Genomic DNA, 24,288 nt, shown 5'->3' on the forward strand with positions numbered 1-24,288 from the left:
CTTGCAGTTTGCTCATAATCTTGGTACTATCTCTCTAGCCAGCAGTAGCTGCTTTATGGCCATTGGCTAAAGCCATCTTGATGGGCAAGGATGGGGAACACATGAAAAAAAGAAAACACCCAGAAGTACACAATTAATTGCATTTATAAAACAGTTTTGAATATTCAGGGTCTTTGATAGAATAGCCTTTGACAATCTTCACAACAGCCTTGAAGATTGGTCAGGGTCACCCTCATATTGCATTTGGAAGTCCAAGAGGTACTAGCTTCTCTCTCTCTTTTTTTTCCATAAGACTTTGTGCTTGCTACCCAAAGGGAAATTTGAAGTAAGAATTACTTTATTCATAGGTCGATTTCTATGTATGTTACATATATAATGTAACATTTGGGTATGTGCCTTCGAGTCAGTTTTTTTTTACTTCTGGAAACTGCCTGGATAATCCCTGCAGTTTTATGGCAAGATTTCAGGAGTAGTTTTGCCATTGCTTGCTTCCTAGGGCTGAGAGAGAGAGTAACTGATCCCAAGTCACCAAATGGCTTCAAGCCTAAGGCAGGACTAGAACTCATAATCTCCCAGTTTTAGCCTGGTGCCTTAACTTTTACACCAAACTGGCTTTCTATAATGTACTGTAACTACCTTGCTATGATTGCCAGTTTTGGTGATGCCTTCTACATCAGCCACCACTGAGTTCCACCTGCAGCAAGAAGTGGGGTACATAATAAACTGTCTGACTTCATATCCCCACCATATTTTCCCACAATTTAGCAGGGTTTTTTTCCCTGTTCAACTTATTTATTGTTATTTAAATCATGGGTGCCAGGTTTGCCTCTTTCCTTCCAGTAAATACTCACTAGGAATTAGGTGCTTGTTTCCATCCTTCTCATAAAGCATCATCTTCCATCATGCATGGGAGCCGGGAGTCCCAAATTGGGTGATGCATAGCTATCATAGGTCTGTCTCTCTTCTTGTAGCTTCTAGTAAAAAAAAGGTTGTTTTCAGTTGCCCCGATCCCATATTTGGTTTAGGAAGGAGCTGGATCCGCATTCTTCCAGCAATTAAGAAAATTTGGTGTTTGCATTATCTCCATTTTGCAGTCATTAACCAAATTAAAAATGTGGGGTAGAAATATAAATAAATTATGACTGCTTCTGCATTAAGTCAGCTGCTACCCTTTGAGGATGTCCCTGGTCTATTTTAACCCATTTTCTTGCTGCCTCCTTTTGCTAAGTAACAGTTAGCCCTTTACTTTGATTGATTGCATCACTCTTGGGAAAATAGAAACAGGCTCCCTTACAAGTACTTGAGCAAAAGTGCTTACTGGACCCACTATTTGGACCTGCAGAAAATTTCTAGATGACGAAATGTTTCCCAAGATAGCAGAAGGGGAATCGGGTGTTCTGCCCAATTGGGGTTGATTTTTATGAACAAGACGATACTGTGAGATAGGTTGAGAGTTTATGTGTGCAACTGCTTTGTGTTGACTCATTTGCTTTTGTCAGCCAGTATCTACAAATGTATTTGTGCTGTGGTGAACATCTTTTGCTTAGATTGAGCATGTATGAATTTGTCTGTGCTTTGCTTTTATGTCCATCATGCTACACTAATCCTTCGCTTGCTGACTGTGTTTTTGTCTGTACAGGGAGAGTGAGCTAAGGTACTCCTGGCCCCTGGGCCACTCTAGCCAGACAACCTGGGCATTTGCCTCTGCTCCCGGCACGACTGAACAAACCAGGCTGCCAAGGCTTGGCTTCTGGATGGCCAGCGCTGAGACTCACCTTGGACACAGAGCCTGGTTGCAGCTAGGGGAATGGGACACAGCGGGTGGGAAAGTAGTTGGGAACTCCCTTTAGCTGTCTGAGCCGTTCTGAGCTCCCTCTAGTTACATAAGATGACTTAATCTGTGGCACCTCCTTAGAGTTTGGGCAGGAACCTTTCTATCCAGATGGATCTCCATATGTCCTGTGCTAGGCACAGAATCTCAGAAGTGGACAGCATGCCTATGTACCAGGCATTCCCCATGCAGGTGCTGATGGTGTGCAGTGCTCATTCTGGCCTTCACTGCTGTCTGGCCTACACTGTGGCCAGTGTGTGGTGCTGTTTCCTTCATGTGTCCATGTCTCTTTGCCTCCTCTGCCTTTGCCCAAACCTCTTCCTGGGGGCTTAGAGCAGAATGCTAGCTTGTCCTCTCCTTGCTGGTCTCTCTCAAAAGGCTTCTGCTCATCCATGGAGCCAACACATTAAAATGAGGTAACTTTGAAATGAACAGGCCACATCTGGACATCCAAGACCTCTCAGTTAGAAGGCCACTTAGTTCAATATTTTTATCCAACCACGGCCTCTGGGAAACATAAAGTGACCAGGAAAGACCCCTTTGCCCAGGACTGTGTAGAATGGTGAGGGGTTTTGGAAATACTGGGAGGCCACTAGACTTTGGTCTCCAGCATCTTCAGTGAAGGCCAAGGATTCTGTCTCTTACCATCATTCTACTCCCACTCTGGGAGTATCTCACAGGAGCTGGGCTGTAGAGAATCCTCTTTTTGTAGATGAAATAAAGTCTGTTTGTTTGGTAAAAGTACGGTGTGGTTTGTTCTTAGCACAGATCCTTGTTTCCCTTCTCCCCATGTCCCCTTCCTATACCATATCATGCTCTTGTGTTCTCCATACCCCATCATGGTTTCCCATTCAGATTGAGTTTGTTTAGGATTATGACTCCTTTGTCTCCATTCATGTTCCGTTGCAGTGGTCAATGAGTTGCTAGCTACACTAGGAGAAAGCCATTAATTGGTCTGTTTGCATCTGAAGTGCGGGATAGAAATATTGATCTAAATAAATAATGGTGCTGCTTTTCCACAGCTGTACAATCTGTTCATTTGTAGAAAGGAAAATGAGCCTTGTTTATAGCATTTAACATATTGAAAACAGAGTACATAAACAGATATAATATTGCTCTATTATGCTCTAAACCTTCCAGTTTTGAAATGTGTAAATTAGCCATTTCCTCTTGGCTCAGGAAAGGCTTCACTGGAAAACTTGATATCATGTTTTCCTTTTGTGAGGTAGACTTAGCTATTGAACCAACTTGCAAGGCTCCTATATAATAGTTAGATTTTTCTGTTCAACCACGGAATGGAATGGTAGTTTTAATATTTAAGATATAGGAAGAAAAAGGGCCTGTAGGTTACACAAACTTCCTGCTCCTTTGCAATTTGAACATCTAAGGCAGGGGTGTCAAATTCAAGGCCCGGGGGCCAGATCCGGTCTGTAGGGTGCTTACATCTTGCCCCCTGGACACAGAAGGATCGGCTTACGAAGGAGCTGGGAAGGGCTGTGTGTGGTCCTCTCAGGCTCCATTTTCGCTGGCAGATGGTTGCAGGAGGCCATTTGGCAGGCAGCACTCTCCAGCTCCATTTTTGCTGGCAAGACAGTTGCAGGAGGCCGTCTCAGCCGAAACAGCTTTGGAGCCCGTTTTCACTCAGGCCATCACAGGTGCTCCCGACACGAGTGATGTCGAGCTGGTCACCCTGTCCATGCCCACCCTGGCCCCCAAGTTCAAAAACAACCTTGATGTGTCCCTCAATGAAATCAAATTTGACACCCCTGATCTAAGATCATCTCCAAAAGGGGGGTGGGGGGTGGGAATGGCAGTTGTTTTCCCTGCCTTGGGAGAATGCAGGATCATAGATTTCTGTCTCCCTTATGATTTTGAAGGACAGACATTCAGAATTCCTGGAAATGGGGCAAGTGAATATCTGCAGCTGAAGCCAGAGAATAATTACGACATTCAAGTTTGCATTTAACTTCTTTATGGGAGCAGTGTGTTAACAGTTGCCAGCTAGGGTAGGATAACCCAAGCCTTAACTTCGCAAATCAAAAAGGTCGTAGCAACATAGCAATTTAATTTAACCATAAAATACCCATTGCATGCTTTCCGCACCTTATTCTTTGCATCCTGTCCCCGTTTTTTTCCATTGCTCAGAGACGCATCTCTTTCTCTCTTTTTTCCATTTCCTCTTCCTTTTCCCTCCTTCTTCCCAGTGCACCCTGAGACACACTCCCTGGCAGTGTTGACCCCGCTGCAGGACGTGGTGGTGGGGGCTGGGGATGCAGCGATCTTCGAATGCCTGGTTTCTGGCCCACCGGATGTGGATGTGGACTGGCTGTGGCGGGGGCGCCTTCTGCAGCCTGCCCTGCTCCAGTGCAAGATGCATTTTGACGGGCGCAAGTGCAAGCTGCTGCTTACCTCTGTGCATGAAGACGATAGTGGTATCTACACATGCAAGTTAAGCACAACTAAAGGTAAGGAGGGTAGAAATGCCGTACAAGCAGAGGTGAAGAAGACATAGGAGGAAGGATCAGGGTTCACACACTGAACTAAGCCAACCATTGACTTAATCTTGATTTGTTATGCCATAATTGACTGGGTTCACACAATAAATGTAACAGGTTATGCCTCTTCAGTGCATACTTCTTGTAAGTCACAAATCATAGTTTACCAGTCAGTGATTGTATTCACATATTAAGCAAAACCCCAAGAATCCTGTAACTTTGAGATCTTAATCCTGTCCCTAAATTAAGCTATAGATAAGAACACTTGGGGGGGGGGTTGAGATGCTAACTTCTCATCTAGTCACTAAACCTGTCTTTTCCATCTGTCTGATAAATCACTGCTTTTTAATTTTATTTTTAAAATGTGTTAATGCTGATTTTTCCACTTCAAATCCCCATTAAAAGTATAAGAACAAGCCCAGCTGGTTTGTTTCTCTCCCCTTTCTGTCAAGCTTACTCCTGGGTGGCAACAGTGATGGTTTAAAACACCCGCCCACAAATACACACATCACCTTTGGAATACCAATAAGTAGCCTGTCTCTGTGCCAGGGGTTGGAGAGAAGAGTCAGCTTGTGAGATCGGGCAAAGAGAGAAGCTCAAATCAGCAGATTTAGGAAAGATGCAGAGCAATTTGGTAAAGAACCACATCCCCTCCAGTCATGCTGGACGATAATTTCATCCTTCGTACATAACAATATGTGAGCTGCGGTTTGATGGATGTGGACGGGGTACATTGTGAAAGGTTGTACCGCAAAGACGGGGAATTGGAGCTGGGAACAGCTTAGCAACAGCTGAAAAGCCCTGCATTCTTCATCTTTGTGATACAGATAGTCCTTGACATTTGTTTACACAATGAATAAGGCATTAAACTCAGAAAAGTAAAACGATTCCCACAGCCAGAACTAAATTTATCAATTGATGTTTAGATGATTATTTCTGAGGCTAAATTCCTGAGCTCATGTTTGCAGAGGAAATCATTTGGCTTTTGTCGTTCACTGGCTTACACTGAAGGTAAAGCAATATCCCTTTTGAGTTGTGCTTAAGTCCTAGTGATTCCATGAGCGCATCTATAGTTTTATCAGTGTGGAATGCCCCCTTTTTCCAGATGTTTCATCAACTTCCCATTCTAGTTCACAACCATGAGATTTCATAGTGGTCTCCTATCCAGATATAATATTGTCTGGGGTTTTTTAAATAGCCAAAACCAATCAGGTGCTGCCATTATCAGAATCTAGAGGGTTTTTTTTGACCGTATTTTGGTCTTCTGATGCACCCATGCCCAAATATAGCTAAAAACCAACACATCTACATATGCTAGATGCCAACTTCCTTCCCTCTATCTAGGTATATCTCCTGGGCAGTAAATCAGTTGGTAAACAAGAAGGCAAAACATCATGATTAGAAGTTCTATGTACTAGAGCTCTAAGCGTATTTTTCTGGCAACATTTTATTTCATTGGAAAAAGTTGGAGTGAAAGAACATTATTTGGAAACAATTTTACACTCTTGCTTATTTCTGTTTTTTTTTTTTTTTTTTAAAAATTATTATTATTCTGCTTTTTAGAAGCCGAAATCATCATAAGACAACTTACAATCAAGTATACTAAAATGTACCTGCACACAGAATACGTAAGGTCTTGAATTAAAGTAGCAGTATAAAACATGTAGCTTAGCTAAACAGCCCAAATAAAATGCACCAAACAATCAAACAGATTGAAAACAAGACTGGAATCAGATGTATATTCCTTTGGGAAGGAGAGGTGTCCATAAACATGGAGGTCAGTTCACCACTGAAAAACTTGTCTTGTAGTCTGACACCTGGCACATGCATACAAAAGTTCTGATCAATAATAAAAACAAAATACCCCCAAAAAAATTAGGATCTAAGTTACTTCTTAGGATCCTCTGTAGCTGCTTAATGCATTGCAGAGATATGATTGCATCCAGAGCTTTTCACATTGAAGGGAGTTTGTAGATTTTAAAGAAAATTCAAAATGGTTTGAAAAAGATACTACATTCCATGCTTTTGATCTGAATTTCTCCCGGTCAAATATGTTTCACAGATTATTGGATCAATATAGTAGCATGAGGGGAAAAAAGGGGCAAATACTAAAAACCCTATTTCAAAGTTCCTTCATCTTTGTGACAAGCTATGGCAGCTTTATAGCAGTTTGATTTTTATTGTAACATTCTTTTATGCAGACCACCCTAGGTATACATAAATTGAGTTAGGGATTACTTGTTGAAGTAATATTATGAAATTATTTAAATAAACAAGTTTGCTTTGGTAGTGGTAGCTGCAAGCTCCTTCTTTGAGGGAGAAAATTTACACGTTATTTACATTTGACTCCCAGACTGAGGGGGGAAATCTTGTAAAGCAGAAAGCTGGAAGGGATCTGGCAAACTTTATGTCTGTCTATACAACCGGATGAATGGATTCTCTTTCTGTAGGAATGGAAGCAGGGTTGCTCTGAATTGGGAGAAATGCTCCAAGCAGGTTTGCCATGAAATTAGTTCTCATCTGGCCTCACTAACAATCTGCCGTGCCAACGTTTATCAGATATTTCATTTCATGTATCAGCAAAAGTGTAATTTAAAGTACAAGAGTTGATCTATGGATCAATGCCAATGTCTAGAGTTCCCTTTCCAAGAAGAATTTGGGATTCAGAGGCAGGAACAACATTTAAGAAGAGTACAGAAAGAATAAAAGCAATTTAATTTCATTTTCTGGATATTCTTGTCTTTCAGAGAGGTTATTTTTAAAATAAAAAAATCTTGCCTTTCATATTTTTTACAAATAATGCAAGGCGATGAACATTTTTTTTTAGTATTTATTTGATTTGTCAATCGCTTACAAGATACAGGTATAAGAAAAAACATAGTTTTGAATACATGAGATAGATACTTATAAGAAAAATAAAAAGAAACAATAGGACAGGGATGGTAGGCACGATTGGTGCGCTTATGCACAGGCCTCTTAGGAAGTGGGTGAGGTCAATAGTAGACAGTCTAAGGTTAAAGTTTTTGGGGTTTGGGAAAGAAACCACAGAGTCAGGTAGAGTATTCCAAACATTGACCACTCTGTTGCTGAAGTCGTATTTTCTGCAGTCAAGTTTGGTGCAATTAACCTTGAGTTTGTATCTATTGTTTGCTCTTGTTATGATAGAAGCTGAAGTATTCATTTGCAGGTAACACACATAATATTCCTTCCTCTTTCTTTTTCTCCACAACAAACCCTGTGAGGTGAGTTGAGCTGAGAGAGAATGACTGGCCCAAAGTTACCCAGCTGGCTTTCATGCCTAATATGGAACTAAAACTCATTGTCTTCTGGTTTCTAAGCCACCACCTTCACCAAACTGGCTTTTTTTTCCCTCCCTAATATCTTTCCAGGCTTATTCATATAACTCAAGACCAGGAAAAGCCAACTGTATAGCAAGCTGCTTTCCTTGCCCTATAGTCTTTCTAGATTCCAAAGCTTTTAAAGGCAAGGAAAAGACAAATTCCTGAGCATCCTTTGCTGACTGTCCACTGTGCTTTGCAGATGAGCTGACCTGCAGTGCCAAGCTAACAGTGTGGCCTTCACGCCATCCCCTTTTCACCCGCAAACTGGAAACTGTGGCTGTGGTGGAGGGACGAACAGCACGGCTTGACTGCAAGATCAGTGGGGAGCCCCCACCAACCATCGTTTGGACCCACTTTGGTAATTCCACACCCCCGCAGTTCAGAGGCCCTGGCTTGCAAGATGTTCTAAGATCAGACAACATGGCTACGGAGGGAGGGTACATATATGGATTGTTGTCCATTTACTTGGATCAGGCTTGGTGGTAAAGAGGCAGAAGGCTGCAGAATCTAAATCTTATTCTCTTTCAAAAGGTTGTGGGAACATCTGCAGCCAGACTTGCAATAAGCTGCCTCATCAGCAATCAGTATTTGGTCTCCTAGTGATCAAATGTATCTGTTATGAACCATTTCGGGAGAAACATTGTCCTGGCTTCAGACATCATTGAGCCCAAATCCCACCAAAATCTCCTGCGGTCAAAAAGTCTCCACACTACCAATATTCACTTCTTGCAGCCTTCCCTTCACTGTTAACATGTTTCTTTGCAGTGGCCTTTTGGCATAACCATTTCCCAGCAGAGCTTGGCCTCTATTCTGGGGTGGTAAGTGACCTGCTAATCTACCAGTTGGTAATGAGAACATGTTCAGTTGCTGACTGTGACAGTAGTTGCAGGAAAAATATGGTTGCTGCCATGCCAAAAAGTTTTAATCTCTCTCTCTATCCCTCAAGATTATGGAAAGGGAACAAGAAGATTCTTTTCACTGTATTCTGCCAGTGGTCTTAATTATGGTCCAAGACCTAGAGGGCTCTATTTTATTATCAGCCCCATGGGCCCTGAATGCTAGATTTTAACTTTTGTTTAATTGGTACCCGTTTGTGTCTTCTACTCCCTTTTGGGTCAGACTCTGACTGTCATGTGTCTGATGTAGGCCAGCCTGTGCAAGAGGGAGAAGCCATGCGTATACAGCAAGATGGGGGACTCCACTCTCTGGTCATCCTGCATGTGAGATCCGAGGATGAGGGTCAGTACGGGGTGAGTGCCAGCAACAAGCACGGCCGAGCTGAGTGCACCGCAGAGCTGTATGTGGAAGAGCCGCGGCCAGCAGCTAGCTCCCAGATGTGAGTGGGAGGTGGAGGTGGAGGAGGAGGAGGGAGGGGGGAGGAAGAAAAAGGGCTGAGAGGGGATTGGTTATGGAAACATCCAATGAAGATCCTAGAAACTTGTGTGCAATTAAATATGCCAGAGCAGCACTACTTTTTTTTTTTATATGTTCCCCCCATTCCTCTAATCCCATAAAAAACATTATAATCAAAAACCTATAAAAAAAAAAACAAAAAAAAAAAAAAAAAAAAAAACATGACATTGCCAGAAAGTCAACTAAGCCTCCTTAGTTATGGCCATGCATTTATGACTTGATTCCCAGTTATGGGGCTCTAACTCTCTCTGGTAATTTTAAATCCTCTTAGGTAAAAGATGAGTGTACTTTGTTTTACTGGGTTTCTATTTTGACCCAGTGATATTTTTGCTCCATCTCTGCCTTTCCATTCGCCAATGAACCCACAGGAAGGCTCATGCGTTAAAGTGGGCTACTGTCTTGACAGGTATAAAACCAACGATGGACTTTTCCTTATCTTCATGCCCATAAGAGAATTAACAGCAACTCTTGAAAACAGAGTTTTTAAATCTGGGAATCATTTTGTACTCAAATCTGGGAATCAGATTTAGCTGCTGTTTTGATTAATGCAGTCTCATGTCCAATTCTAGAAGATAGACTTCAACACGGCCTAGATGCTTGCCTTAAAATACTGTGTGTAGCTTTTAAATGCACACATAAACTCCCAGACAGACAGATCGTACTGTGGGAACCAGCTTTGCATGTGGGTTTTACAAGCTTTCTCAGAGGATTCCCTTCCTGTTTTCCAGTTCCAGATTTTATAGATGCTTCAAAGCACAGAACTTCTGATGCATCAGCAAACTATAATTAGCTTGCTTGAGGCCAGGGACATTATCAAGACAAAACAGAGACATTTTCTATTAAGGCCAATTGAACCAATTACATGTAATATAAAAAGAGCCCCGAAGAGTGAATCCGTTCTCCAAGAATGTCCTTGCCACTGCTTAAAAACAAAGGTTTTCTATTAAAAAATTAATCTGGCTGGGCAATCCCCCTTATCTTGTATTAAAAATAAATGTTTTTGATTGACAACGGTTCCCCTTTCCAATGTGGACAACAATCTAAAATCATTTTGGTTATATAACCCTGTTATATATTACTGAGTGCAACTGAAGATTCTCCTATGGCCATTGAAACATATAGCTTCACTAGGTATATGTTATCTATTGCTCCAGGAAAATATGGAGGTGTTGACTAATTTTTCCTATCTTAAAATACTATATTTCCCTTTTTTTAAAGAGTTGTTTGAGAGGAACATCAACACTGATTTTATCTGCTTGGTTTTTCTTTGTTTTTTGTAAACAATATCTGTACAAAAAACGTTAAAAAAATTTAAAAGTTAAAGATACAAACTGAGAAGGAAAAAAAGTTATCTTATAATTTATACTTATCAATAATAATTGGTTAACCAATGAATTCACTAATAATATAACCGTTACAAGATATTATGGTAAGATATGACAAAATTCCTGTCATAATATTACATACTGCTGCATCCTTTGGTAGGCAATGTTGCGGTTTCCAAAACAGAGGATGACACAGTTCCTACAACCATTGCTTGACATCTAGAATAATATTACTTTTCCAATTTCTTAATATAATTATTTTTGCCATCGTCCCCCTTCCATGCTCAATATAATGACAATTTTTGATAAACGAATTCCACAGCCATGGTACAGAATTCAATGTTACATTATCATCTTTGAACACTTAAAGATTTTCTTATAAATCTCCTAATATACATTAATACATAATCCCAAACCTGGTTGGTTTTTCTTGTAATTCTGCATATCTTTATGCATACATTGCATACATACAAATTGCATACAAATTGCATATAAAGCAATGCAAATTGCACACAAAGCAGTTGTGGATTCATGTTCCTATTCCATCCCCGCATAGTCAAACAGGATAAAATGCATTTGTTCATAAATCATATGTATAGAGCTACCCAATCCACAGTAATTCTGGACAGCATACAAATTTAAAACTTACAATATAACAAAACAAATGAAAAAAAAGGTGATAACCAGGGAATCAACATAGGCAACAAAACACACATCCTGCATCTAACCCAGAGGTTGAGAAAAAAGCCAGGCCTTTATACTCCATTTAAAAGACAGGATTGATCCAGCATATTTTCCATGAAATAATACCATAACCCACAGTTACTTGCTCGTACTCAGTCCCTTTGGGATTGCTTGAGTTTCCATTAACCATGAAGTCTTTCAATTTCTTTTCTGTTCATACTTTTTCTCCTTGGGGAATATTTGCAACAGATTTTCCTGTGTTTTTTCTTCTTTTTTTCATGTGATGTATTTTAGAAATAGATATTTGCCTTTCCCATGTTTGTTTCTCTGAGGCATAGTTTTGGCTTGTCCATAGGAGGTGGTGTTCTCTTTGCTTAAAAGGGAAAAGGAACATTACACCTGTACATGAAGCCACAGAGTTGGAAATCTGTGGCATGATCACTCTTATCCAAGGTGAACCAAAAGGCCTCAGAGTGAAAAATTTTAAGCATTGTAGGCCTATACTCTTAAATAAAGATAGTTCATCTCACAAAAAGGGTTTTTTTTTGTTACCTGAAGTTCCTCTTTCAGCAACAGATCCCTTCACTAGACAAGGATTGCCTTGTCTAACCCTCAAGCTCAAGGCCTGGGGGCTGGATACGGCCCATGGGATGCTTAGATCTGGCCCGTGGGACCACCCTGGAAAAAACAAAAGCCCGGCCCACAGGGCCTCTGCCAGTGAAAGCAGACCTGGAGAGGGCTGTGTGTGGTCCTCCCAAGCTCCATTTTCACTGGCAGAGGGTTGCAGGAGGCCATCTTAGCCGAAAACAGAGCTTGGGAGCCCGTTTTCGCTGACAGAGCACTCAGACCACCATAGGCGCCCCCAACCTGAGTGACATTGAGCTGGCCACATCCACCATGACCACGCCTACCACAGCCCCCCAAGGTCAAACACAACTCTGATGCGGCCCTCAATGAAATCGAGCTTGACGCTCCTGCTCTATAGTGTCAAGGAACTATTAATAACAGCCATAAGAAGTGGCTATCTAACCTCTTCTTAAAGGCCTCCCAGAATGGAGAACCATTTCCTCCATAGTTTTTTATATTTAAGTGACAGATAAATAAGATACATATGCAAGCACCCCAGTAGCTGGATTGGTTGATGCATTTGAGGGATTTCCCTTCTTCCTTTCTCTTGCAGTTCCAAGCTAGAGAAGATGCCATCGATCCCCGAAGAACCAGAACAAGGGGAGAGTGAAGTTGAACGCTTCACCATGCCGGATTTCTTGCGGCCACTGCATGATCTGGATGTGGTGGAATCCAAAGAAGCTGTGCTAGAATGTCAAGTGGCTGGCCTTCCTTATCCAACCATTACCTGGTTCCACAATGGGCGACGCATCGAGAGCTCTGAGGACCGTCGAATGACACAATGTATGTTCCATCCTGCAGGTTTCTTGCACCCGTGGGAATTCCTATACTGAATAGGGCCAGTTCCAAGTTTTGGGGAGGCCTTTGGGCAAGTAACCTCCCAAGGGCTCTGCCATCTTTGTCAGAAATAGCCATCAGATTTTCTGTCTATTATTAGCCCTGAGCTCTACTGCCTGCTTGCTTCCTTGCCAGCTGGTTGGGTGTGAATGAACAAGCAGTAGCGATAGCAATTAAGCTTATATAGCAGTTGCTTCTTTCTTCATACCACCATTTTTTCATGTGTACTCTGGACTGAGTGAACAGATACTTCCATCTGCAAATTCATATGGTGATTTTTTAACTTTAAGTTTCTAACCTCTCCCTGTTATAGGATCTCATCGGCTTTATCCAATTATAACTTTCTCAGCCTTCTTCCTCTTGACCCATTCACCCATCATTCATGAATACCTCTGCTCTTCATTCATTCTATCTGTTATACCAAGTATAGTCATTCAACTGTATTCCATACTCACTGGAATTCTTGACTCTGTCCCCTTCTTTTCCACACATACACAGTTCTCAGCACCCATTTCCCCTGCATTCAATTTACATTTATGTTTTTTCGAAGACACCCTACTCCTGTGATGGTGAACCTGCGGCACACGTGCCAGAAGTGGCACGTAGAGCCATCTCTGCTGGCATGCAAGCCATTGCCCCAGATCAGGTTCACTGCGTGTGCGTGCATGCCTCCTGCCAGCCAGCTGATTGTCGGGTATCTGCCATGCATGCATGGGAGGTGGGGCACACGCAGGAGATGTGCGTACATGCACAGATGCGCGGGGCACTCATGGGGGGGGGGTTGTACGTGCATGTGCAGGAGGGAGGGGTGAGCATGAGGGAGTCACGCATGCATTTTCAGGGGCACACGGGTCGTGCATGCATTGCATTATGGGTGCAGGCACACGGGCACTTTTGGCATGGAACGACGAAAAGGTTAGCCATCACTGCCCTACTCCCTTACAAATGGGCAGAAGCAAGTTCTCAAAAATAGCCATTTTTTGCTTCTTTTGACATAATGCAACCTTGGGATTGCTTAATACTTTGAAGGCCCTCCCCCTACCTTTTAAATTTTAATTATACTATTCTTGTTTTAACCTCCTCCTATTGAAATATAACTTACATCTACTTACTTAATATATTGCCATTTAGCTGTCATTTGCAAATTATTTATTCCACTTTCCTGTCAACATAGTTTCCTTGTTATTTGTTATATTAATTTTCTTTGCTGCATCATACAATTTACTTACCATTCACCGCAAATCATTTGAGTTCTTAGCCATCCACATGGTATCACCTGCATCCAAAAATACGCATAGCTTCACATCCCCAACCAAGACATCTCTAATGACATCCTAAGCATTTCTTAAACAATCATTCATAAATCCATTAAATAACCAAAGGGTGACAAACAGCTAAGTTTTATTTCCTGCTCAGTATTGATCTATTCACTAAATCAAGGGTCTTCAAACTTGGCAAGTTTAAGACATGTGGATTTCAACTCCCAGAATTCCTGAGTTAACATGACTGGAGGAGGAATTCTGGGAGTTGAAGTCCACAAGTCTTAAAGCTTGTCAAATTTGAAGACCCCTGCACTAAATATTCGATTTACTGTATATGCTATGTTTCCATTTACCACAAATAGCATCCCATCATCAACTCCATATTTGTACAGGCCATATTCATGTCTATATTTACTTTATCATAGTCTTTCTCCAAATTAACAAATGCAGAATAATTTTCCCCCACACATTCCTCTATTTATTTATCTATGATTTGGTGAACAATAAAAAATAGAGTCTGCACATTTCTTGCCTGGCATAAAGCTTCACTCCACTTCCTAGATTTGCACATTGTCACCTCTTATACCTTTTCAAACACAATTTTACCAAACACTTTCCTAAGCATACTTCATAAAGTAATACTCCTGTAACTTTTGTGTATATTCTTGCTTCTGATCCTCAAACTGTGAGTTTGTATCAGAGGTGGTATTCAGCAGGTTCTGACCAGTTCTGGAGAACCGGCAGCGGAAATTTTGAGTAGCTTGGAGAACTGGCAAATATCACTTCTGACTGACCCCACCCCCATCTATTCTCTGCCTCCTGAGTCCCAGCTGTTTGGCTGGATCTTCTTTTGTTGCCCTGCACAGGAGAATGGATCTGGAAAGCAGGTTAGTGGGTTGGGAGGGAATGGGATTTTGCAGTAACCTTCCCCACGAGTGGGGAGGGAATGGAGATTTTAAGTATCCTTCCCCTGCCATGCCCACCAAGCCAAGACACACCCACCAAGACATGACCACAAAATCAGTGATAATTTTTTTAAAATCCCACTACTGGTTTGTATCCCTTAGAGGGATTGCAGGCAAATTTGAGGAGGGTGACACTTGATCCAATTCTGCATGGACATGGATGGCCCTTGACAAAATGCTGGTGCTGGACCAGATTGCATGCAGAATTCAGGAGCTGGGGTTCTCCTTCAGTGACTTTTGCAATTGGCTTCTGTGATAGTCTCAACATATCTCTGAGTACTTGCCAAGGTCACCGTCTGAGTTAGAAGGCAGTAAAGAGGTCATGACAGTTACCATCTTGTCATCGGTTCCTTAATTCAAATATATGTTCCTGATCCCATGTGGTTCCTTTGTAAACCAAGTGAAAGACTTGACTCCTTTAACTCCCCACAAAAACCCCCCCCCCCCCCCCCCCCCCCCCCACCAACCACAAAAACCCCCCCCCCAATTCCAAACCCCCCCCCCCCCCCCAGAGAATCCAATTGCAGCTAGGGTGTCCACGCTAGATTCAAATCAACCTGACCTTCTTGGATCTAAATACTGCACACCTTTAATTATCACTGTTCACTGGAGTTTAACAAACCATTAATCCCAAACCCAGTATTGGCGAACCTTTTCAGCACCGAGTGCCGAAACGGGAGCGTGCATGCGCATATGGGAGGAGCACTGGAAACCAGAAGAGCAGCTCTTCAGCGCGCATGTGTGTGCCGGGAAGCTGAGCTTCCTGTTTCCGGTGCACACATATGTGCCAGCCACCTGGTCTTTCAGTTTCTGGCTCTCATGCATGCACGAAGACCAGATGGCCAGTGTGCATGTGCGTGCTGGAAGTTCAGCTTCCTGGAATGCGCATGATCGCTGGGGAGCTGCTTTTCCGGTTTCTAGCACTCCCACGTGCATGAAGACCAGCTCACGCAGATCCCAAAAGAGCAACAGGTGACAGCTGGCGTGCCTGGAGAGATGGCTCTGTGTGCCACTTCTGGAACGCGTGCCATAGGTTCACCATCACGGCCCTAACCTATGAATTCCTATTTTTATAATGCATCTCCTCAATATTAGGTGATATCAGTTCATATCACCTGATATAATTTAGTTCCTTCATTCATAACATATGCCTTAACTTTCCTCCATATATATCCATTAGCTCCAATTTACAAGATTCATATTGATTCATTCATATCTATTACATCCTTCTCATTTCTCTTATTTCACAGATATAGCAAATATCTATTTTCCTTCCTTCTAGTTCATTGATTAATTGATTAATTAATTCTTTAACACTTAGTCCTCTAGCTTTCCACATTGATCACAGTCTTGCATATGCTATGGTTTTTCTTCTAATAGAAATTTACTATTTTACCAGAATGCCACTCATTACATTAAAATTGTACTGGGGAATTCTGGGAGTTGAAGTCCATGCATCTTCAAGTTGCCAAAGTGGAAAAACACTGGTCTAGATTGTCAATCTCAGTTACATCTCAGTCATATGCAGCATTCCCTGCTAATAGGAAGGGAAATTCTAGTGAGCTTTATACATGTTGGCTAGTGACTCCCAAACTCAAACCAAACTGTATAGAACAGAAAATAAAAACAGATGGGAGTGGATTGGAGGTCTGATGAATGGTATTCTCTGATTGGTCAGTTGGAGGGAATATTGAATATTAATGGTGTTTTGAAATATCAAGAACCGCCCACAATGAAAATGACCACAGCTACTTTTCAAGCTACTTTTGAGGGATGAAGAATTGAAGTGTTTATGACTGTGGAAGTGTCCTTATTTTGCTCCTATTCATGGCATTCAAAATTCATTGCCTGAGTTCATTATTGCTACAATTTTGCTTCAGGATTGGGTGAAGGATAACTGGCAGAGTCACTTAACTCACAGCTCTGTTATCATCTGACTCTATGGTTCACCTTCCAAATTTGTAAGGAAGAATGCTCTTAAAATAGCTCTGGAAATACTCCTTTCTTGCCAGCTTGCCTGTTGTATTCTCCATACTATTTCTTCAGCAGTATTTTCCTACAGTCTCTCTATATCTGTTACGTTGGCTGCCTGCTCCTAAAGCAGGGGTGGGCAAACTACGGCCCGTGGGCCACATCCGGCCCGTTGGTCTGTCCAATCCGGCCCGCCCCTGAAAAAAAATCGCTGGGCGTGGCGTATTGCCCTGCGCCCGTGGCCCCCAAAGCTGCAAAACAGTGCGGAGCGCTCTCGGGAGTAGGAAAGAAAAGAACTTTGCAAAGGCCTCGGCTGGGAGTTCAAAATCACCTTCGAGTGCGGCCTCTCCGAAGGTGAGTCCCCACAGATCCCCCTTTTTCCAGGGCTTCAGGCTTAAACTTTGCAAAGGCAAAGTTTGCAGGCGGGAGCGTCTTCCAGCCAAGGAGCGGAAGGGTTCTGCCCGGCGGGCGGGCGGGCTGCATGGAGCAGGCTGCTTGGAGCCACCTAAAGCTAGGCCGCTGCTGGTGGAGCCTTGCCCTGCCTTGGTGCCCGTTCCCGGCTCGGCGGTCCTGCTCGGCGGCACTTTAAAAGCCTGCTCCCAGCACCCGAGCAACTTCCCAGCAACTTGCAGCTTCCTTTTCCTCGCAGGCGCTCGCACCTGGCCCCGAGCCACGCAGCGGGGGAAACCCGGAGCACCGCGGGTCGCCTCCTCCAAGCAGCCCACCCGCCCGCCCGCTGGGCGTGAACCTTCCCGCTCCTCGGCGGGAAGACGCTCCCGCCTGCAAACAAAGTTTGTGCAAAAGTTTAAGCCTGGAAGCCCCGGAAACCCGAGCAACTTCCTAGCAACTTTCGGCTTCCTTTTAACTCGTGGGCGCTCGCACCTGGCCCCGAGCTGCATGGCGGAGGGAAGCCCGGCGGGCGGGCGGGCTGCTGGAGGAGCGACCGGCGGTGCTCCGGCAGCAGCAACAGGCAGTTCCGCCCGGGCTCCGCTCAGGTGTCCGGCTGGGGCTGTCAGGAGTTGCTACCGCCGGCGCAGCTCCGCTGCGCTCCAGTCCCACGTTGCCTTGGGAAGGAAAAGGCAAAACCAGGAGCCGCTGAGCCTGAGCCTCCGGTGCCGCTGCAACGCGGGACTGGAGCCGCGTGGAGCTGTGCCGGTGGTAGCAACTCCTGACTCAGGGTGCCTCCGAGGGGAGGGGAAGGAGGAGAAGAGGGGGGAAGGGTGGGGGGGCAATTCCCAAAAAATCTCGTGCTGACCCGGCCCGTCTGTCAAATTTTAAAAGTCAATGCGGCCCCCGAGCCAAAAAGTTTGCCCACCCCTGTCCTAAAGTATTGGTGCCCAACTCCAACAAATATTATTATCTCATTCTGTGTCCTTTTCCCACCCTTCGCCTCTCCATCTTTCTTTCTTCTTTGCAGATAAGGATGTACACCGTTTAGTCTTCAACTCTGTCAATCATGCCCATGCTGGAGTGTATAAAAGTGTTATTGCCAACAAAGTGGGCAAAGCCACCTGCTATGCACACCTCTATGTCACGGGTAAGGAAACAAGGTGGGACATGGGAAGACGTTCCTATTCATTTTTGACAAGATTCTGCTTAAGCACTCCAGGTGTGCTAGGCTACGCCTATTTGGTTTTAAGGCTATGCCTGCTGGATGGAGGGCATGAGGATAAAAAGGAAGACTTGCCCTCCTGCCAGAGGTCTGTAACCCTAGCAGAGATTATCTTCCTATAGCACATGAGATTCTGTCTAACTCTCTATTCCTTGTTTCGTAGGTGTAGAAAATAACCTAATATGCAGTTCTTGGGCACAGTAAATAGTTAGTTATTGTTAGACTTAACAATAAAACAACAGAATTCTTGATATAGCTGCTGAAAGGGGGGAAGATCAGAGATAATTCTGATTAGAAAGTAAAGCACTATTTTCCCCCTTTCCCTGTGTTTTTCTTTTATAGATGTGGTACCCACACCTCCTGATGGTCCACCCACCATAGCAGCTGTCACTGGCAGAGGTGTCACACTGAATTGGAATGCGCCAAAGTGGCTGGATTCAGCTATTGGTAGGCAAGGATATGAAGGCTACAGGGATGCAAAGAAAATTTTTACTCCCAGATTCTAATGTTCTGGAGTCTAGTGGATTTTCAAAGGCCGGCCAATACACGTGCTAATGGTTGTTCCTGAGCACTTGTTTGCACAATCTGTGGTGTTCTTCGTGACAAAGGTCCCCTCTAATTGATAGCTGCCATTGAGGTGTGTTTTGCATCCCACTCAACCTGGGTCCCGCTGATAGGGAAAGGACATTACTCAGCAGCATAAAATTGGCAATTATGTCCATATCAGCACTGAGTGGTTTTTGCTCTCCAAAATCATGTCTTCTGCAACGTAAAATCTTGTTAATTAGAGACTATTAACAAGATTTTATCTTTCAGAAGGCATGATGAAAGAGCCACAGTGACAAAGTGGCTAGAATGTAGTACTGCAGGCTACTTCTGCTGATCAGTGGCTGCCAGCAGTTTGGCAGTTTGAATCTTACCAGGCTCAAGGTTGACTCAGCCTTCCATCCTTCCGAGGTGGGTAAAATGAGGGCCCAGATTGTTGGGGGCAATAGGCTGACTCTGCAAACCGCTTTGAGAAGGCTGTAAAGCACTGTTAAGCAGTATATAAGTCTTAAGTGCTATTGTTATTTTGGAGAGCAAAAACCACCCAGTGCTGATATGACTTTGCTGGACATGAGCCTTTCGAGAAATTTATGGGCAAGGGAGATCCAATAGATCCTGTGAATTTGGGCTTACAAAAAGCTTTTGATAAGGTTCATCATCAAGGGCTCCTTATCAGATTCGGTAGCAGTCATGGCTTACAAGAACTGGTGGGGTCCTCCCAGGGTATATGTTGGTAGCTATATAATTTGCTTAGAAATAATCTGAAATTAGAAGTGAATAGCACAGCAGTTAAAGTTTGCTAATGAAACAAAACCATTTAGCATACATCAAAGCAGGATTGCAAGCAACGTCTGAAGGATTTTTCTGAACTTGAGAAATGCCCATCAAAATAACAAAAAGAGTTCAATGTAAAGAAGTGTCAAGGGATAGATACTGATGGGAAGAAAAATAAATAAATCAAACTTCCTGGATATATTAATGGGAATGTGAACTGTCTCTGATTGATCAGGAAAAGGATTCCGGGAATCAGAGTAGAAAATGTTTGCCTTGTGTAAGGATGCTTTAAGAAAAGGACAAACTCCCTGCTTAGAATGATTAAGGCAAAATAAGGCAGCCAAGAGTACATTGCTCCTTTAATGTATAGCAGCACTGCATTAGATGAAGTTCCTGTCACCTTACTTAACTGGAAAAATACAAAAAGAAATGGCACACAGAATGATTAATGGCTAGAATCCAGACCTAGTTATTTCCCCACCACCGACATCAACTGGGCATGACTATAGAGAAAGGAGAACAACTACAGACCAGCACCTCTCATTCCCAGCCCCATAAGCTGATCCAAAAATGTACCATGAGTTTATGTTTGTCCATCACCTACAAACAGTTTGGTTTGAGATAGGCAGCAAGGCTATACAGCAGAGCTAAGATCTATGCACCACCCACATCCCCAGTTCCCCAAAGTCATCCACACAGTCATCCTATCACAGTGTACTATGACCTGACTTGATCCCTGACTGAAAAGGATCTAGAAAAATCATCTTCCTCTTTGGAGTGAGCGCCCACCAGCCTCTCAACAACCTTCTCTAAAAAGGGAAGGCTGGAAACTGGATGAAAGTTACCCAATGCTGGGTTAAAGGAAGGTCACACCACTGCTTCCTTCAAGGCAGGAAGAACCACCCCCTCTTCCAAAGAGGCATCAATTAGTACTTGCATCCAACCACATGCCATGTCTCAGGAGGCCTTGACCAGCCAAGATGGTGGCCACAAGTGGCCAAGCTCGCTGTCTGTGGACTCTACTCACTTCCTCAGGACCAACCAGCTGAAACTTTGCCAAGATAACCAAGCAAAGATATGCCTCAGTTACTTCCATAAGACCCACACAGCTGAAGTCCTTCTCAGAGGACAGATGTCTAAGGGAGACATGATACCCATATTTAAAGAAAACCATGGAAAAGCATGAAATATGTGGATAGTTTTGCCCCTGTTTCAGAATGATAGAAGTGAGAATCTCCCATTAAAACTGAATGGAAGGGAGTTTCAGGACCAACAACTCTTATTATACACAATGCATAGCTGAACTGGAATTCACTGCCATTAGCTATTTAGACAGTTTTGAAAGAGAACTGGATAAATTCTTTATGGATTGGACTATTGGTGGTGTCTTAATTTTCCGCACTAGACAGCAATTGGACTAATCCAGGAGGCCTTCCTTGTTATGAATTTTGTGGCCTGTATTAAGTTCATCAGCAATATTTAAATTATTTCATACTTTTTTGTGCAGTTACCCATTATTTTTTAGGTTCTGCTTGTAATAGGAAAGGGCAGGGCTGGCAAATAAATCTTATGACCAGAAATCTTGTTCAGCTATCCTAATATTTCAGTAGGTATTCACATATTTCTAAACATACCTTTATAGTCTGTATTATAAACATTATTTTACCAAAAGCTGGGGTTCATAATGATCTAAGGGTGCTGATTAGGGGAAGGGAAACGCTATTCCCTACAGAATATGCATTGTATAGTTTCTCTCATGGACTGCCATATTGCAGACTGTGGCAGGTTCCTACTCACAAAATGTTAATCTGTCTTGTGTGTTCCTGTGGACTAGTCCAGAATGCTCTCACTTATGAGTCACAGCTCATTGGCATTTTCCTTCCTCCCTTCTTAGACCCTGCCTCTGTCACCTATATTCTCCAGCAGCAGATCCTGGGGTCCAGTCACTGGACAGTTGTTACTACAGGCTTGCATCAAACCAGCCACACCATTCTGGCTCTAAAGAAAAACATTTACTATATGTTCCGTGTACTCACAGCTACGACTAAGGCTAACAGCAAGCCTTCTCCACCCACAGAACCGGTGCAGCTCCTTGATCATGGTAAGGCACCAAAAGAATAAAGGGCAAGGAAATGGCTATTTTTCATTAGAGAGGAAAACCCTACTTAAACCCCACCTTCTCGTAGAAGCAAAGCTGAGCTAACAAAATGCAATGAACAAATACCAAGCACCCTCAACCACCTCTTTTCTTATCTCTAATCCTTTTCTCAAATCCTCACCCTTTTCCCAGCAGTGCAACCTTTAAAAAGTCCACACAGAGGCAGGAATCAGCCCAAGTTCAAAAAGGAAACCAAAGAGAACAATCCAATGATCCATGCTGAAGTAATAGGGAAGCTCAAGATTAAAAAAAAGTGGGACTACTTAGCAAAAGGAAATTGTTCCTTTTCTGCCCCAGAGTGAGTCTGTGGAAGAGAGCCAAAATGGTGGGAGAGAAAGGAGAAAGGAAAGAGTGATCAAGAATAGAATTGGGAAAAGGAAGATGTGTCATCTGTTGGCAGAATTATGACTGAGGATAAATTATGTATTGATGGCTAGGAGGGAAATTTGAACTCAGGAATCAGCTGCTTGGCTGACCCTCTAATCACCCAATAAATGTCTCTTTAGAATCAGGAGGATCAAAGGCATTTATAACAAAGAAAAATGTATGTTCTTACTTCTTCGTTTTATCTTAGACCATGGTTATTCCAGTTCAAAAGAATTCACAGTTGCCTCAGGATTTCATACAAAAGACGGCGAATGCCTTTTTCAGAGAAGCTTTCTCATTGTTCTTTTGTTGAAATATGAAGCTGATGACAGTACTCAGATTTTTTGAGAATACTTGCCACTCCCAAAGCCTTGGTTTTATAGGAAAAATTATTAGTAACTGGAGGCTCTAAAACTGTAACCACCATAAGCAATAAAATAATTTATGCCTGGCTTCCCTTGGGATCCAATTGTCCAATTGTCTGTTTCAAGATAGAAAGTTTTCGTTCCTAGCCAGGAAGGTGGATGTGAATTATTTCTATTTGTGGAATGTATTCCTATTGGTAGCTGACTATTAAAATAGCAAGAGGAGTGGTAGGCATTATAAACTAGGGCTTTTTAGTGGTAGCCCATTGTTTCTAAAATCCTGTCACAAATATATTGCTTTTCTAACGGACCTTTTAAAATGTTTTCCTAAAACCAGAGGTTCCAAGTGGTACCCTTCAAATGTGTTGAACTACACCTCCCAGAATTCCTAGCCAGTTTCCCCAAAACATCTGGAATTTTCATACTGGGAAAAGTTGTGAAGAACATTCTTCATACAATGCAAGTTTTATATAAGAATTGAAAGAAATCTCCCCATTGCAGCATTTGGTTGAGATGCTATCTAAGAATATCTTTGGTACAATCTGATCTAAGAAAGATGATTCAGGCCCAATGGCTAAGAAAAAGGAAATACAGGTAGTCCTCGACTTGCAACAGTTCATTTAGTGACTGTTCAAAGTTACAACAACACTGAAAAAAATGACTTATGACCAGTTTTCACACTTATGACCACTTCAGCATCCCCATGGTCACATGTTCAAAATTTGGATGCTTGGCAATGGGTTCATATTTATGATGGTTGCAGAGTTCCCAATCATGTGATCAGATTTTGTAACCTGACAAGCAAAGTCAATGGGGAAGGCAGATTCATTTAACAACAGGGTTACTAACTTACCAGCTGCAGTGATTCACTTAATAACAGGCAAGAAATGTCAAAATGGAACAAAACTCATATGACAAATGTCTCACTTAATAATGGAAATTTTGGGCTCAATTATGGTCGTAAGTCAAGGACTACCTGTTTATGGAAGTGGTATTGAGGAGGAACTTCATTTAATATACAGTTCAAGGAAATTTACCTCAGCAAATTGAGAAACATGAAATCTTTCCCTGCAGTGGTTGTGTAGAATTTTTTGGATCTGTGCTGGGGCTCTTAGTGTGATGGGTTGTGTTTCCAGGTCCGTACATGGCAGAGGCCCCTATAATCCTGGACAAGCCAGATATGGTGTATGCAGTAGAGGCACAGTCGGCTTCCATCACTATAACTCTCAACCATGTTGAGGCTGCTGTCACTTGGAGAAGGTAGGTCAGCCACCCAATGTATTTTAAGTCTACTTCACACTTGCCCTGCTGAGGTGTGCAGGAGGCTCAGAAGCTGCTAGCGATGACAGAACAACTGTTTTGCCTCTTTGCAGAAGGGAGGCAAAGATCCAAGGAAAGGTACTTTTTATGGTCTTAAATTATAGAAGAATTGTGAATTGTGTTCTTACTGCTGAGCTTTCATACATACAAAGCTTCAAGCCTCTTCCATATTGATGTTTGCCACCTTAGTATAATTATCAACTTGAGGTTGCTGTACAATGCTTAGCAACTGTTCCCCCACACCTCATCTTCCCCTTTACCTAGTAGTCAGCACTTTATTTAGCCAGTCAAAGGTGGAGTGCCCAAAAGTGGAGCTAGTTACACCCAACGTCTGTTTTTACACTTTCATTAGCCTTTTATGGAAAGGGAGTGGGAAAAACCCACCACTGTCACTAC

At 42.8% G+C, this 24,288-nt stretch overlaps 1 protein-coding gene across 5 annotated transcripts in view; it reads left to right on the forward strand.

Annotated features, from left to right (window-relative positions):
- Positions 1-24,288, forward strand: part of SPEG (striated muscle enriched protein kinase) — a 138,936-nt gene that overhangs the window by 84,048 nt on the left and 30,600 nt on the right. For all 5 annotated transcript variants that reach the window (XM_026665563.2, XM_087950517.1, XM_087950528.1 and 2 more), the window contains 8 exons: positions 4,036-4,296; positions 7,867-8,025; positions 8,814-9,003; positions 12,270-12,499; positions 18,169-18,288; positions 18,706-18,810; positions 21,578-21,784; positions 23,709-23,832. In XM_026665563.2, coding sequence (XP_026521348.2) covers positions 4,036-4,296; positions 7,867-8,025; positions 8,814-9,003; positions 12,270-12,499; positions 18,169-18,288; positions 18,706-18,810; positions 21,578-21,784; positions 23,709-23,832 — 1,396 coding nt within the window. The remainder of the gene's footprint in view (positions 1-4,035; positions 4,297-7,866; positions 8,026-8,813; positions 9,004-12,269; positions 12,500-18,168; positions 18,289-18,705; positions 18,811-21,577; positions 21,785-23,708; positions 23,833-24,288) is intronic.

This window comes from Notechis scutatus, chromosome 1 (assembly GCF_049901735.1).
Source record: "Notechis scutatus isolate UNSWTSFEM ecotype Mainland chromosome 1, rNotScu1.2, whole genome shotgun sequence".
Lineage (NCBI taxonomy): Eukaryota > Metazoa > Chordata > Lepidosauria > Squamata > Elapidae > Notechis > Notechis scutatus.